This window comes from Triturus cristatus, chromosome 5_1, assembly GCF_964204655.1.
Source record: "Triturus cristatus chromosome 5_1, aTriCri1.1, whole genome shotgun sequence".
Taxonomy (NCBI): domain Eukaryota; kingdom Metazoa; phylum Chordata; class Amphibia; order Caudata; family Salamandridae; genus Triturus; species Triturus cristatus.
In genome coordinates this window covers 994656664-994673460 of record NC_140587.1, presented here as the reverse complement: position 1 = coordinate 994673460, position 16797 = coordinate 994656664, and the positions used below count along the sequence as shown (strand labels likewise).

Sequence of the window (16797 nt, the reverse complement as noted above, 5' to 3'; positions counted from 1 at the left end):
CAAAGATGACATGCCGTGGTCTTTTTCAGTGTCGCCACATCCATCCCTGTCTTAGGATCAATGGATTTCGGTCTTCCCTGACCTTGGACATTCTGATTTCCTCCTTGGTTATTTCCCTGTTTTCTTCCTAACGTCCCTCCATTAGGCTGTCCCTGAGCTGTTTGCATCTGTACAAGCATTAATTTGTCTTTCAACTTCCTGTGCTTTGACTCTATTTCATCGCTACAGTACCTAGCATACCGTAAAATCTCATCCACAGGCTTATTCCGCCAACAATTCAAATGCTGCTGTATCATGAGACTAACTTCTGGCCTCAATCCCAAAACAAACTTTGAAACAAACTGTCCCATATCCTTTGTGTCTAGCACATCTAATCCACTGTACTGCTTAAAAGCCTGCAAAAGTCTCTCATAAAACTCATGCACCGTCTCCTTTGGCTCTTGCACTGTCCGATCTATCTTCACCCAATCTTTATCCTGGGGTGAGATTTTCGACTTCAACCATGTGATCACCTGTTCGAACTTTTTTTTCACCATGGGCGACGGACCATTAGAAATTGGATCTCTATCAGGCTCTGAGGTTGGCCACTCAACAGCGATTGTACATGCCGACCACAAGTCACTCGGAACCACAATGTCAAACAATGTGTTCAAATCAACCCACAACACCTTCGAGATTTTGACAAAGCGATCAACCATTCCACAGGCTTCTCCCTTAACCGGGGATAATCATTTGTGAAGGCAGCCAAGTCACCCCTACTCCAAGGTACATGCACATATCCTCCATTCTGTACCTCTCGCAAATGGTAATTCCCTACCTCTGTCATCCCCCCCACCTGGAGGTGGTGTCTCTCCTATTGTTCTCCTAGAGCTTTTCTTCTTGGACCACCTTTCTTCCCACTTATCAAGCATGGTCCATGCACGCATTGCTATGATCAAATCTTTGATATGGGTCCTCAAACCTATGACTCTTTTCTCTTCCAATTCTTGATCGCTATACTGCAGTCTATGACTTCCTTGTAATGATTTTGTTTTAGACAAATCCACATCATACTTTTTGGCCAATTCTGACAACTTCTCATGTGCAGATCATGCTTTGCGAGTCACATCCTTCGCTACAAAGAGCAACTCATCTTGTTCAGACATGTATGTCCTTTCAAGAGGCAAGTTTCCACTTATTATCTCATCTACTTCTGCCTTCTACCTTACAACATCTAACATTCTCCCTTTCAGGGCTCCCTTCAGTACTTCTCGACAAGCTGCACCATCTCTTTCATCATAATCGCATTCCCGTTCCTGAGACCTACTCTCTTCTGACATACTCATAGGTACTGAACGATTCACTATTGTGCTTCATTCGCTTTCTGCTGTTCTCACACTCTGGTTCTGATCTTGACTCGGCCACAGACTTCGGCCTCACTGGTCTCAACTCTCCCTGTCCCCTAGAGGAGTCTGCTGTAGCTGGCAATGGCGTACTCCATTCTATAGGCTTTGGAGTTTGTTCCATTCCACTCACTGATCTGTTTCTTCCAACCTCACTCCTCGCTCCTACAACTGACTGCACTGAGCTTCTAACCTTCTCTTGATCTGGGTCATAAACAGGATCAATGGGTCCCATGGTAACCGGTACCTTCAGAGCATCCGGTAACCTCACACCTCTCCCAACATCTGCGCTAGCTTCAGACTGATTTCTAGTACCCTCAGCTCCTGTCGAGATCTTCCGTTCTACTCTCACTTCTGACTGAGTCGGTACTCCACTAGTCCCTTCTGCCTGAGCCAATTTTCCCTCGCAAAGATCGGGATTGTATGGAGGTGGTCTCTCGGACAACAACCTCTCTAATAGGCTATCATCTGTATCACTGTCATCATCATCCGCACTCTTTATTTTTGAGCCATCAGTTTTTACCAATAAGGGATACAACCTGTCTCCTTCTATTGTTTGCACTCTCTACTTTTTCTCTTCTGCATCCCATCTTGCATTCTGAAATGCTTTAATTGACTTTTTCACCCTCTCCTGGCTTCGATCTCTTTTCCTATCATGCGCGGCTCTAATCCACGCATGCAATGCTTCAAACTGGGTTGGTCTTGGCAAAGGTCGTAATGCCGCCATCACAGATTTCACAACACTTCTAATCTGAATGAGCCATATCGCAGGAAAGCTAATTCTCCTTCACCCTGGGTCATTTTATGCCAATTTTCAAGCCAAATTATGGTATGCAACCCCACATTTCTTGCCATATAATGCGCTGGAGTATCCTCAGGAGGAGCCTCTTCTCCCCTATGAATAACCACATGTTTATCACCTCTACATAATTCTCGGAAAACTTTAAAACATTTCATGATGAACAAATTTCGATCGCACACAATGTTTTCGTCTACTTCCTGATGTCAAACCCACCAATAGCAGAGCAACTCACACCAACCGGCCTATTGCAGCGCGGCACCTTCTGACGCAACTCTTCCTCCACTTGCAGCAGTTCCCCTCCTTCACAACTCACATCTCACCCTTGCATTCGTCCCATTCATACGCTGAAATAACTGTCCCGAACAAATTACTTCTCTGACTGTCCGTCCACAGTCCCTCGAAATTGTCAACCTCGGTTGGCAACTGTCTGTTCACGTCCGGCCAGACAATCACCTCTGATAGGTTACAAATACTCAAATTCCACGTACAACAACCCACGACCGGCGTCGGTTACTCACACACTCACACATTCGCTTCCCATATCTCGGTCCAGGTGATCGATGACGTCTCACGATCCCCTTTCGGTGGTCAACAAAATCTACCTCGGGTGTCTTCTACAACACAATCGCTTAAGCTACTCGTCGAGCCTAAGACTTTCCCGGGCTGCGCGTGCTCACAGCCTGATCTCACAATCACTCAACACTCACTCCAACTCCGCAAGACATCACCCAACGAATCAGCACCGCAATCTACAAACATCTCACCCTATTCATACTCACTCCTCCTCGAACTGCTGCTTTCTGCTGTACCGCTACTCTCCGTCAATCTCCATCAGCCCCCGTCGTCCGCTGCTCGCCATCCAATGAGTCACCATCACTTGACTTCTATGGGCCTCAAGGATCTCTTATCCTAATCTAGATCTCCCCTTGCTATCGGAAATAACCATTCTACTCTGCTACCAACTGATAAGGCCGGATTCTTGCCTACTTGGTTATCTCCAAGAATCCTCACAGGTCGTCAGGATCTTTTTATCTGCTAGATAGCGTGGAGGGGATGAACACAATTATCAAAATATATCTACTACAATTAGACTTCATTTGGAAAGGACCACTGACTCCAAATCTAAAATGTATGGGATTTTATTACAATCAAAAACAACTGAATATACAAACACCTCAATACAAGATGCAAAAGATAGATTGGCACTAGAACACAAGCAAGTCTACGCAGGATTCTCATCCGACTCAGAACGGAGAGAATTACGGATTCCAAAATCATCAAAAAGGCTATGGTCAATCTGATGTCTAAATTAGGAATCATTAGTCAAAAGAGAAAACATTAATCTATCCCTACTCTACCTCTAAGGTGACATCCCTACTTAGCATTCCCATCCCAGGCAAGAGAATCAAGGAAAAGGTGTCAGACGTGAAGACTTCCTAAGAAGTACACTCACTTAGTTAGAGCTCGATCTAAGATGCTCCTACTAGCTTTCCATCTAACCCTCATCTGCTCCACCCACGGGGCACTGTCCCTAATACAAAACCCCAAATTCGTAGAACACACCCTTCGACACACCTCTTCGGGCAGGTCTTCTTTCGGTACTTTTCCATAATTGTCTGTCGTCCAACGTCCGTTAGCTTGACCTTGGGTCCCAGGCACCTTCCTCGCTAGGAGTAACTTCTTCACATTCCAATGCACTCCCCTGTTGGCTTCTCACAGTATCCTAACTCCTAAAACAAAGGCTTATTCTCACTAACGAGCTAAATGTCCTTGCACCTGCAAAACAAACATGGGAACGAAAAATCATTTTGTTTCTTTAACCCCTTCTGTGCCACGCCCTTTCCCCCTCCTGTGCCGGGCGTTTTATTAGTGGGTGGGGTTCATGACGAGATAGTCTCGTCATGGGCACAGCGCGACCGTGCTCCATGACGAGACTATCTCGTCATGGGCACTGAAGAGGTTAAGATTTCACATTGTCCTGCACCCCAAAGCCTTTACCAAGGGAATCATTTTTTTCGGCCTACAACATTAGCTAACATAAGAAAATGAACAGGCCTTCTCTTCTAACGTATATGCGATCAGACCTCTACAAAATTAAACACCCCATTAAATCACACTCTAAGCATTAGTCATTATTCTCATGTACACAAATAAACAATCCACACGTATAATGTTCACATGGCACACGTTTAACCTAATGCATTACATTGCACAAAACTAATCATTATGCATTTTACTGAATACATTCACAATGATCTGCAGTGTTATTCTTCACGAAAAGCATCATTACAATTTAATCAACCCTATGTTAAACGATTACAACAAATACATTTCTAACGGTGAATATAATGCACCCCTACAAACTTCAGAATCTTGTGACGCTCTATCAACTTCTACACTTTTTGTAGCTCGGGCCACTTATGTTCTTTTTTCTCATTGGGGGAGGGGGATTACCTTCAACAACATTTTTTAAATGTACAATCTGTACTGTGAGAGTTCTTGATAGTTGTTGGAGTATTTGCAGGTAACCGTATGATCACTGTATACAGGATACAAAAAATGAAAATGTTTCCTGGAATAACCTGATCTCTCTATTATGCAATATTTACATCCGTTTTCTACATTATCCTAATTGACTGTTTCCTTATTGCAGAAAAGTAAGAGATGCCACGGGCGTTGACATTAACATGCGTGTAGGAGTGCATTCTGGGAATGTGCTTTGTGGCGTTATTGGGCTGCAGAAATGGCAATATGATGTCTGGTCGCATGACGTGACTTTAGCAAACCACATGGAAGCAGGTGGAGTACCAGGGTAAGACAACCATATTACCTCACCTGCAGCACCTAAAATTGTCTTAATCTGCTGTATAATAGCTTGCTTTTGATGAATTAGAAACGTCTTTGAGATTGCTCCCTCTGTAGAAAGAAACTCATATCAATGAAAATACAAAAATCATCGAATTCAAAAAGGAACAGGTAGTTCGTATAAGTTTAGAGCTCTTCGGAAAATAGGTTGTTTCCTGCTCTGAAATGAGACCCACGGTCTGTAGGAACAATATCTTTCTTTACGCTTTTCATGTTTGTTCCAGAACGACTCGGTTTTCTCAGTTATATTATTTATCAAAAACATTTATTTTCTGGAATGTTGTATTTGAAGTGTGATTAATTTGCACAAATAATTGTTTTGTGTACTCTTAAAGGCAGTTCTCTGAGGTTTACCAATCATATAAATATAGGTATTTAAAATACCATGAACATTCTGATTATGTACATTAATCCAAAAGTGATAGCGCTTCTTTGGTAACTGATTATTCATTAGGATGTATTCAACATCCACTGAATAGATTCTCAAAATGGCGACACCTAGCTAGTGGCTAATTAGCAAGCAACACTCGTGGTCTAGCATCAGCAAATCTCAACAACTAAGTAGCCTTGGTCCAGCATTTGCAAATTGTGCAGAAAAGGGGTACAGTTGTGGGAGGATTAAAATCACATGCATAGGACACTCCATAAGCGTGATATAGTTACAGACCACTAAGATTCTGTGGCAACTTAGGTGGTAGAATAATAATTACGTATCTAAAACCAGTCACACCTGAGCCGTATCTGATATATTACCCTAATGAGAAGAATCGTTCATGCTGTACATGATCAGGGCCCTACAATATTCACTTTTTCCAGAAAAGGGTTTGGAATAGATATTTTAATTTGTGGGAATGATGAAAATGGGCCTTTAAAGGATCATCCTTATTAATTGACCATTGCTAAAGGTCAAATACTAAAGATGAACAGATTCATTGGATCCCCTACATACCAAGTAGGTGAAAGCTTGTCAAAGTGTGAGGCCATGCAAAGACGCTTAGTGTCTTTCTGTAAACTAAGAAAGCTAAAGTCAGTTTCACATTGGCTTTAACCAGACTGGTCAGTTACCTCCAAAAATAATAACGTTTGTGGTGACAATGACTTTAGAGTAATTGGAAAACATTAACAAGTGAAATTATACAGAAGATCCAGCTTGTATCTGACCAGTTGAATAATATATATGTTAAATGCTTGCATAGCAATGTTGTATAATTTGATTTGTTTTTTATTTCCAAATTTTAGTCGAGTTCATATTTCTTCTGTCACCTTGGAAAACTTGGATGGTGCTTACAAAGTGGAGGCTGGAGATGGTTCAATAAGAGATCCATATTTGAAGGAGCATGGCGTGATAACATACCTTGTCATCAATCCCAAGGTCAGTAACATACAGTTAAAGTGATAGTGTTCTAAGTTCACTTTTCTAGCAAAAATGTAAGAGTATTATAATGCAATAATAAGAAATAAGTCTGCAGATCAGGAATGCAAATTTCTGAGCCAACTGCTTTAATCAAGACTAAAATATGCAAGTGATTTGCGATATTGCAAAATTAAAAAAAGTATAATTGAGAAGATTTTAAATTTGTGTTCTAGAACCAGAAAACTAAAGTTCCCTAGAAGGGAGCTCCGTAATGTCTCAACGTACTTCCATAACATTGAGCTTTCCCCCATCTCTTCATCATAATGTTTTAGAAAGTCCCTCAGTGTGTCGTACTTTAATATTCGGGACCGCGTAGGGGACAGGGCCCTACCCCTGTCTATCTTGGTATTAACAAACCGCAAATGGTAAATGCGGTATGTACGAGTGCTTTATATATCGTTCTAGCTATGAATGCACTGTGTACACGTTATTCTGCTTCAACTACGCGGGTTCCATTTTGGAAGCAGTGGCCATCTTGTCATTGCCCTCACATAGGCTATAATGGAGTAAATACGGGCCTCACAGTACATGGGCTTTCCCTCTGACTTCTCTGTGACCTGGGCAGCTGGCTCTGCTGCCCCAGGTCAAACCGGTCTCACGAGCTCCCTTTCCTCCGTCCACCTGTGATTAGCATCAGGGCTTGACCCGTCATAAAACCCTTTCATTCTACACAATCCTCCGGCTAATCTCTTTCACACTTGCTTGTTCCTGCTTTATGACTTGTTTCCCAAAACAGGAGATGCTCATGTTTATTGGGGGGTCTATTGACATCAAATGTGGGATCTGAACCTTACTGTGTAAATCATTGTGGGCTGGCCGAACTGGAATGTGGGATGGTCATCATGACTCTGCTTTTTCGTTTGTAATGTATACTTGTAATGGCCATATCGTAAACCAAGGAATGTGTGCCTGGAGCATGATATTTTGTACTTAAGGAGAAGCCCGTTCCTATGATTTTCAGCAGTCTCCTGAGAACATACACGCTGTTGTACTTCTAGGATACCTGTAATTGGTCTGCAGCCAATAAACGAATCTTTGACTTCACCCAGAAGACTCTGTGTTTCTGTAGGTCTGGAACAGGGTGAACCCAGAAGTCATAGGGTGTGTGCCCCTGCACCGCTGGGTCTAAAATACCCAGTACTTCAGTTTGGCGCCCAACTCGGGACGATTTCAGCGGTACCAGTCCAAGCCAGAGGTTCGTGAGGAGCTTCGTGTGGAAATTCCGGAGGAAGGCCGCCACTTCATCGACCCCTGCATGTCGACGTGGTCCGAAAGTCTTTTCTGCGAGGTTCTCCGCGTCCCGACGGCTACGAAGGACTGCTGCCCTGATTAATCGACCTGTTTTGGACCCTTGACGAATCTGAAAGAGCGAAACAATCGAGAGAGTCTTCTGGTGACGCCATCGATCAGCAATATTCAGTTAAGTATAAGTGGAGCGTCTCCTATTTGTTTTGGTATCCTTCGGGATCGTTTGAATTGGTCATTTGGAGTTTGCAAACGCCAAAGCCAGAGGACTCGTGTATTCACGAGACTATCGTAATCGATAATCCTTTGACGTTTGGATCTAGACTAGTGAGCAAAGATGCCTGGTTCTGGACTATTTGGTAGATTATTCTGTTTGGGTTGTGGAAAAGATTTCCAGCTAGAGGAATCATGTCCGGTTCCTCCGGTTGGAACTCCAACTTATGAGCTCTATGTAAAACATGGCGTAGGCCCCATTGCATATAACGAAGTGTGGATCCACTACACCAGGAAAGATGGTGTTTTAAAATGGCCCCAAAATGGTAGTTTCGATACCGATATTTTAGATAATTTGGAAATTAAATTGTTTAAGAAGAAAGCCCGGCCGGCGATGTTTGACTCTTTCCGCTTATGGCGAAAGGAAGCCAAACAGAAGGAAATTAAGTTAGCGAAAAAGAATAAGAGAGAGAGAGGTATGACAGTAATGCAAGCAGCTGTACAATTTAAAGACAATGAGGAGGAGCAGATGAGTGAACAATTGCACAGGCAGCGCAAGTTAGGGATTGACAAATGTTACCCAGCTTTACCACATTCTAAGCAGGATGAGTTAGAAGAAAAGGAGAAAGATCCCTTGATGTCACATTTGTTGAGTTCGCCACCCCCGTATGCTCAAAATGCCACGGCACCTCCCCAGCTTGTGAATATGCCACCTCCAGTCAATATACTGCAAGCCTTGCCGCTACCGCCAGTTGCTTTGCAGCCGGCTCTTATCCATGTAGCGCAGCCCTCTCAAGGGCCGCCAGTTGTGCTTCCAACTGCCCCCGCACTTCCTGCGACTTTGCCTAATTCAGCAGCTGCCTCCCCTGACACTCTTCCTTGCACCACTCCAGTACCTGTTTCTACATCCTCTTTTCTCCCCTCTGTTTATCCCCCTGTTTTTGCCTCAGCTTCTCCTTCAGCGCGACAGCGCTTAGCTAATGTGGTTACTACATTAATGTCGCCTCTCTTTGAGTCGTCTGGTGCGACTCCTGGTTTACAACGTAAGCAATTGCGCAGCCAACTGCCTAACCCTGACGAGAAAAAGGTAATAGATAACATGGCGCGTAGATGGATTGTTTTCCCTTCACTGTATGATGTGGAATCAGTTGTCAACGTTTTCCATCAGTGGGATGCCCCAAAACAGAGATATGTGTTCGAGAAAATGTGCGAAATTCTCTGTGAAGAATTGGAGGATAGTGGTAAAAATCCGAACCCGCAGGAGTTGTGTAGAGTGAGGTTCGATTTTGGAACTGGTATAATTGTGGACCGCGGAGTAGATAAAGCAGTTGCGGTTGTATTGTCCTTTAGGAATGATGATTGCCAACAGTCATTGTTTGAACAAGATGTCCTTGTGGGGAAAAAGGTAAAAGCGCGACAATACCCCATGAGAGAAGTTCCCCCGGTATGGAAGGAAGCAGTTGCCGCTGGTGCCGGTAATCCCGCTGTGCCAGCGCATTTCCAGCGTGTTTGGGTGCATGTCCCATGGAAGCTCTCAGAGGTGTTAGCACTTAAGCAGTCCTTACCTGATCCCCGTAAAAACCCAGCAGGTTATTATAAAGAGTTGTCACAGACGGCAGGGTCATGCGTTATGAATCTGGCCGACATAGACATGTTGTTTGGTAATGTTGTTCCACAGCCTCTATGGGGGTCAATTCGTAATGCAGATCACGATGCAGAACTAGGGGATACATGGGCTAACATCGTTGCTGCTGATGCTAGACAAACTGGTGGTGCGAAACCAGAACCTTTAGTAGCTGAACTGCCTGGTAGAATCATCACGTACATGAAGACAATAATGCCTGCGATGCGCGTAAATTGGGACAAGTTATCTGCATGCAAGCAGAAGAAAGATGAGACAGTGTCAGACTTCTTTACTAGGTTTGAAGAAACGTTTATTGATCACAGTGGGCAGGATATGAGTACTGAGGGTGGCCAACGGTTATTTGTGGATAAGTTTGTGCAGAATTTACTTCCTGACCTGTGTAAAAAGTTAAAAGATTCAGAAAGTTCTTGGGCTGTTTCTTCTTCAGCGCAAATACTGGCTACTGCACAGTATTATGAAAATAGAGATAAAGACGAGAAAGATAGAACAGAAAAGAAAACGAAGGAACTAAAGACAAAGGTCCTTTTACAGCAGGCTTACCCACCACGAGGAGGTCAGAACAATTATAGACAACCCCAAGGTGTCTATCACCAACCCCAACAGTTTCAGAACAATCAGCAAATGAATGGGTATTATCAACCACGTGTCCCTGTAGGTCCCAACCAATGTTCATACTGCAAAGAGGAAGGTCATTATAAATATAGTTGTCCTAAATTAATGCAGCGGAACGGTAATGCGTATGGCGCAAGAGGTAGGGGTGGTCAGCAAGCTCCTAGAGGCCGAGGGCGTGGAAATGCTCCCCAGAACGCGCGTCCTCTGCCGCCTCAAAGTACCATCAATAGCTTTGATCAGCAAGCTAACGCGACTAGTAATACGGCCCAGTATTATAATAATGATTATTATGCAGAGGACGGTGATGCAGAAAATAATGATTACTAGGACAGCCATAGACAGAGAGAGGGAGTTGTTTCAGTGCCAGTGGATCAGAGTGGACCGTATGTTGAGGTGACTACAGCAAATGTAACGGAGCCTTTTCTGCTAGACACTGGTGCTGCAAAGAGTTCAATCATGCATTCAAAACTCCCTGGCGCACCTTTGTCTGGCGATATAAATGTTTCAGTAGGTTTTTCTGGCGCCCCAGTTAGGAACCCGATTTCTAGTCCCATGTCACTTTCTGTTGGACCTTGCGAGCTGAAAGCACCCCTGATCCTAACAACAGGTTGTGGTGAGAATTTGCTGGGATTAGATTTGTTGAAAAGATTGCACGCTACACTGTATTGTTCTCCTTCAGGAGTACAACTTACATTAGGCAAGAAAGTGATTTCCCCAATGTACTTGTCTAAAAACACAATGCCGCCTGAATTGTCATCCCTTCCGGATGCCCTTTGGGCTACTGGTCCCAATGATGTGGGCCTCTTGGAGATACCGCCATATGTGGTGACTTTAAAGGCTAATGTCAGACTGCCACGTATTCCCCAGTACAAGATCTCTAATGAAGGGCAGAAAGCATTGTTAGACATTGTCAGCGACTTGATTAATAAGGGTGTGATTGAAGAGACAAGAGGCAACGTTTGCAATAGTCCGATTTTACCTGTCTTAAAACGAACGGATCCTTCACAGCCACCTGTTTACAGATTTGTGATCGATCTCAGAGAGGTTAATAAGATTGTTGTGCCACAGTTTCCGGTTGTCCCCGATATAACTGCCTTGTTAACGATCATTCCAGCCTCTGCTGCATGGTTTTCAGTGATTGATTTAAAGAATGCCTTCTTTAGTATCCCAATTGCAGAAGAGAGCAGAGACATTTTTGGTTTTAGTCTGGGAGGCCGAAGCTTCCGCTTCAAACGCGCTCCCCAGGGCTACTGTGAGAGTCCTTCAATATACAGTCAAGCTTTGAAAGCGCAGCTTGATGCACTTGTTTTACCTAGTGGCGCTATCCTGATCCAGTACGTGGATGATTTACTAATTGCCGCGGATACTGAGAAGATCTGTAAAGAAGCCACATTGTCACTGTTGCGCCATTTATCCGCTTTCCATCACAAGGTGTCTCTCTCTAAGCTGCAATATTGTCGACAAGAAGTGACCTACTTAGGTCATCTCTTATCGAAGGAGGGAAGGAAACTGACCCCAGAAAGAATTCAAGCCATTGCACAGTTGAGTGTGCCAAAAACACAGAGAGAAGTGCGTGCTTTCTTGGGCATCACTTCATACTGTAGGCATTGGATCCCTAGTTTTTCTTTGTTGGCAAAACCTTTAGTAGCCTTAACATGCAAAGACACACCGAATTCTATCCCATGGTCTGAAGAGTGCCAGAGAAGTTTTGTGGAATTGCGTAATGCATTATGTTCAGCACCTGTGTTGGGTACCCCTGACTACAGTAAGCCATTTACATTGTATGTTCACGAGAAAGATGGAAGTGCGTTGTCAGTGTTAACACAGCCTTTTGGCGACAGACCGCGCCCATGCGCATATTTTTCATCAACCTTGGACCCTGTAGCGAGGGCATTGCCAAGCTGTCTGAGAGCGACAGCTGCTGCAGCGATGTCTATCCGACAATCTGCTGGTTTGGTAATGGACAATACATTGATTGTTATGGTTCCACACGCTGTAGACACATTATTAAATAGAACCAAGACACAACACTTGACTAGTGCGCGATTATCAGGTTATGAGCTTACACTGTTAGCAAATCACATACACATAAAGAGATGCAATACGCTGAATCCAGCTACATTGTTACCAATTCCAGCAGACTCAGATGAGATTGAGCAACATGACTGTCTGTTCAGGACAGAAGAAGAGATGAAAGGGAGAGTAGATCTAAAAGATACTCCCCTGACTGAGTGTGATGGCACTTTATGGGTAGATGGTTCATGTTTCAAACTCCCTAATGGTGACACGACTGCTGCATATGCTATCACGACTTTACACACGGTCGTGGAAACTGCACGAGTGCCACATAATTCGGCCCAAGCAGCGGAATTAATTGCCCTCACGAGAGCATGTGTGTTGTCTGAAGGAATGAGAGTGAATATATACACAGATAGCCAGTACGCCTTTGGCGTGGCTCATAATTTTGGGCGTCTGTGGAAGGAGCGTGGGTTCCTAACGTCGCATGGAGCTAAAATTCAGAATGGCAAGTTGGTGAATGATCTCCTTGAGTCACTGACCCTACCGTTGCAAGTTGCGATCATGAAATGCAGTGCGCACAGGAAAGTCACAGATGATGTTGGACGTGGGAATGCGTTTGCTGATGAGACCGCGAAAGAAACAGCACAGAATGTGAAGACTAGAATGTATGTTGCAGGCCCCGCAAGATGGGTTAATGATGTGGGAATGTGTGAGAACACAATAGAGAGTGTGAAGTCGCTTCAAGCTGAAGCCACAGAGAAAGAGTTAAGCAAGTGGAGAGAAAGTATGGGTAAGTTGGATGAGAATGGTTGTTGGATTGATCTGACAGAACATAGGCGATGGTTATTGCCTGATGCATATGTGCTTCCAGTGGTTACTATGGCACATGGAATGGCACATATCAGTACGAAAGGTATATGCAAGTTGTTGGCTCCAGTATGGCAGAATGCTGGGATTCCCAAGTGTGCAGAGAATGTGGTCAAGAATTGCATAGTATGCTTGAAGTACAACCCTGGTAGGGGAACCCCAACTCCAGCTGGTCACTTTGCACCCCCATCATGTCCATTTGAAGTTTTGCAGCTGGACTTTATTCACATGGAAAGATGCAACAACCTGAAATATGTACTGGTGGTTGTTTGTGCTTTCTCAAAATGGATAGAGGCTTATCCTCTGAAAGATAACACTGCCCTATCCACAGCCAAAGCCCTTGTGAAGGAATTTTTCCCTAGGTTTGGGATGCCAAGAATGGTGTGGTGTGATAATGGAAGTGAGTTTGTGGGTAAAGTGATGAAGAATGTATGTGAAGGGCTAGGGATAAAGCAGAGGTTCCACGCTGCAAATCACCCCCAATCAGCTGGATTAGTAGAACGCTACAATGGAGCCTTAAAGCTCAAGCTGGCCAAAATTCAGGCGAGCACCGGTCTTAAATGGCCTGACACTCTGCCTTTAGCACTCCTGTCCACCAGAATGACCATACACTCACGAGTGGGACTTAGCCCTTACGAGGTTGTTTTTGGCCGCCCGGCCAACGTATGGGGTGTACCGAGGCCTACGAAGTTCAGTGAGATTGAACATCCAGTACTACTCGATTACCTGTATGATTTAACTGTTAAACTGCGTGTTTTGCACCAACAGGTACATGATACTCTTCCCCAAGCTTCTGAACCTCCTGGACACCCTATCAACCCTGGCTCGTGGGTCCTGTTCCGAAATTTCCGGCGTAAGAGCAACGACGAGCCTCGCTGGATCGGCCCTCACCTTGTATTCCTGTCGACAAGGTCAGCGGTGCGAGTAAACGGGAAGAAACACTGGATCCATGGTACCCACTGCAAAGTAGTCCCCTTGCCTCTGCCATATGACCAGTGGGTCAAGGAGGGTATCACCGACTCTGAGACAGACACTGTACCTTGTTTTGTACCATTCAGTGACGCACGCCTAAGAGACACAGTTTCAGACCAAGAGAGTGACAATATTCTGCAGGAAGCTGTGCCACCATCAAATCGACTGGACACCACTGAGCCTGAACTTTTGTTTCAAGACCAAACAGCACCTGGCCGTCTCCGCTATAATTTGAGACCTAGGCCCATGGACAAATAAAGATTTTCTCACTATTTCCTTTTTAACATTTTTTGCTCTCCCATCTGAAGGACTTTCCTGATTTTTGTTTTTCGAACCACCATCCGGGTTCTGCCGCAGGGTCGCGGTGCCAAGACTTTGGGGTACAGGCCGAAGACGTTAGGTCAACGGTTCTGGTTGGTCTAGGGCGTTTCCCTGGACTGACAGGCGTGCCCCTTAGCAGAAGACACTCATCCGCCGCGAGCGGCCCGAGTAGAGGATGGAGTTTTTTAAGATGGAGAGACCGATTGAGGAAATGAACTTTAACGCAAGGATGTGTAGAATTGTAAAAAGAAAATGTTTTGTATTTTTGTGCCTTTTTACACTGTGTAGTATCACAATGTTTATTGTAGGATTTGTGTTCTTCTCCGCTCAAAAGCCCATTGAACCCACTGAACAGCCTATACCTCTTTCTACTGCCTCCTCTCACTCTTTTCACCCTTTGCCTGAGCACGAACAGACCAGACAATCAGAGTTCGTAAATAACTCGTTTATCCAGCTCTTGCACCAGCACCAACTGGTAATGAATACGACCAATTGCTGGGTGTGTGGGTTAATGCCACATACCATTAACAAGGGTATTCCCTACCTGGTGCTGCCGTACAGTTACAATGGATCGTCATGGGCATTCCAGACCATGTTTCTCTATGCTCTAGATACATACTCCCCTCGCCAACCGCGTTCCATCAGACCTATCACCAATAATAAGGCTTTGATAAAAGGAGTTGCCGATATGAGTAGGGATATCGATGCATACTCATCCATTCCCAAAGAAGAGTTGAGACCTTATGTAGGATGGAACGCGACGGGGTATAGTATTAGTCTGGGTGAAAGACAGCGAAAAATCTCATCTCCAATCTGGGTCGTACCCCACATGGGTCGGTTCTGCTTACAGGGTAATGGTCAGAATCCTAGAGCTCAACTGGGAAGAAGTGACTGTACTGAAACGTACACCTTCCCATCACAGTTTTCCCCTGCGTTTTTGGCTGCCAAGGGCACATATTTCATCTGTAATGACCGAGCATATACATGGCTGCCCCCTGATTTCTCGGGCACATGTTATATTGCGAACTTGCTACCGCCGACATTTACTGCTGCCTCTGACTATCACAAGACCAGAGTTGTGAGAGGTGTGATTAGTAAGGAGGATACTGCCGGTCAGGAAGCGGGAGACTTCTTCTTGGGTTTCCTGCCGTTTTGGGGACCTATGGTCAATAGTAGGAACCTGAGACAGCTAACTCGTGTGGTTGAATCCACCGTCAATGTAACGGCTGGTGCCCTTGGTGAAGTACTGGGTATTTTAGACCCAGCGGTGCAGGGGCACACACCCTATGACTTCTGGGTTCACCCTGTTCTGGACCTACAGAAACACAGAGTCTTCTGGGTGAAGTCAAAGAATCGTTTATTGGCTGCAGACCAATGACAGGTATCCTAGAAGTACAACAGCGTGTATGTTCTCAGGAGACTGCTGAAAATCATAGGAACGGACTTCTCCTTAAGTACAAAATATCATGCTCCAGGCACACATTCCTTGGTTTACGATATGGTCATATAAAGGCATACATTACAAACGAAAAAGCAGAGTCATGATGACCATCCCACATTCCAGTTCGGCCAGCCCATAATGATTTACACAGGAAGGTTCAGATCCCATGTTTGAAGTAAATAGACCCCCCAATAAACATGAGCATCTCCTGTTTTGGGAAACAAGTCATAAAGCAAGAACAAGCAGGTGTGGAAGAGATTAGCCGGGGGATTGTGTAGAATGAAAGGGTTTTATGACGGGTCAAGCCCTGATACGAATCACAGGTGGACGGAGGAAGGGGAGCTCGTGAGACCGGTTTGACCCGGGGCAGCAGAGCCAGCTGCCCAGGTCACAGAGAAGTCAGAGGGAAAACCCATGTACTGTGAGGCCCGTATTAACTCCATCATAGCCTATGTGAGGGCAATGACAAGATGGCCACTGCTTCCAAAATGGAACCCGCGTAGTTGAGCAGAATAACGTGTACACAGTGCATTCAAAGCTAGAACGGCACATAAAACACTCGTACGTGCCGCATTTACCATTTGCGGTTCGCTAATACCAAGATAGACAGAGGTAGGGCCCTGTCCCCTACGCGGTTCCGAATATCAAAGTACGACAGACCCTCCTTTTGCCCTTACATAGGCAATCACTATACTCATCTTAATCCGAGTCTAGGTCAATGTCCACGAAGTCATGGAGATGTTGCTGTAGCATCATCCTATTACTTAGCTCGTCCCTCGATACAGGTTTCCTTACACATAAGGTAGCACAGAGGCCACATATCGTAGGAGCACACTGTATGCATAGACAGAACAGGAAAAGAATGGCTAAGATCATTCCAATGACCATCAGAACTTTCCAACCCCAGGCAGATATCATTTCCCAGAACCATCCCATCAGTGACCAATCTCCCTTATCCACGTGTATGGCTTCAGATATTTTATGGAGTTTGGAGATGGC

General features: G+C 44.7%; 1 protein-coding gene across 1 annotated transcript in view; it reads left to right on the top strand.

Moving 5' to 3' along the window:
* ADCY2 (adenylate cyclase 2) overlaps nt 1-16797 on the top strand; it is a 3557286-nt gene that overhangs the window by 2457253 nt on the left and 1083236 nt on the right. Inside the window, exons 8-9 of the mRNA XM_085606100.1 lie at nt 4838-4996; nt 6289-6421. Coding sequence (XP_085462226.1) covers nt 4838-4996; nt 6289-6421 — 292 coding nt within the window. The remainder of the gene's footprint in view (nt 1-4837; nt 4997-6288; nt 6422-16797) is intronic.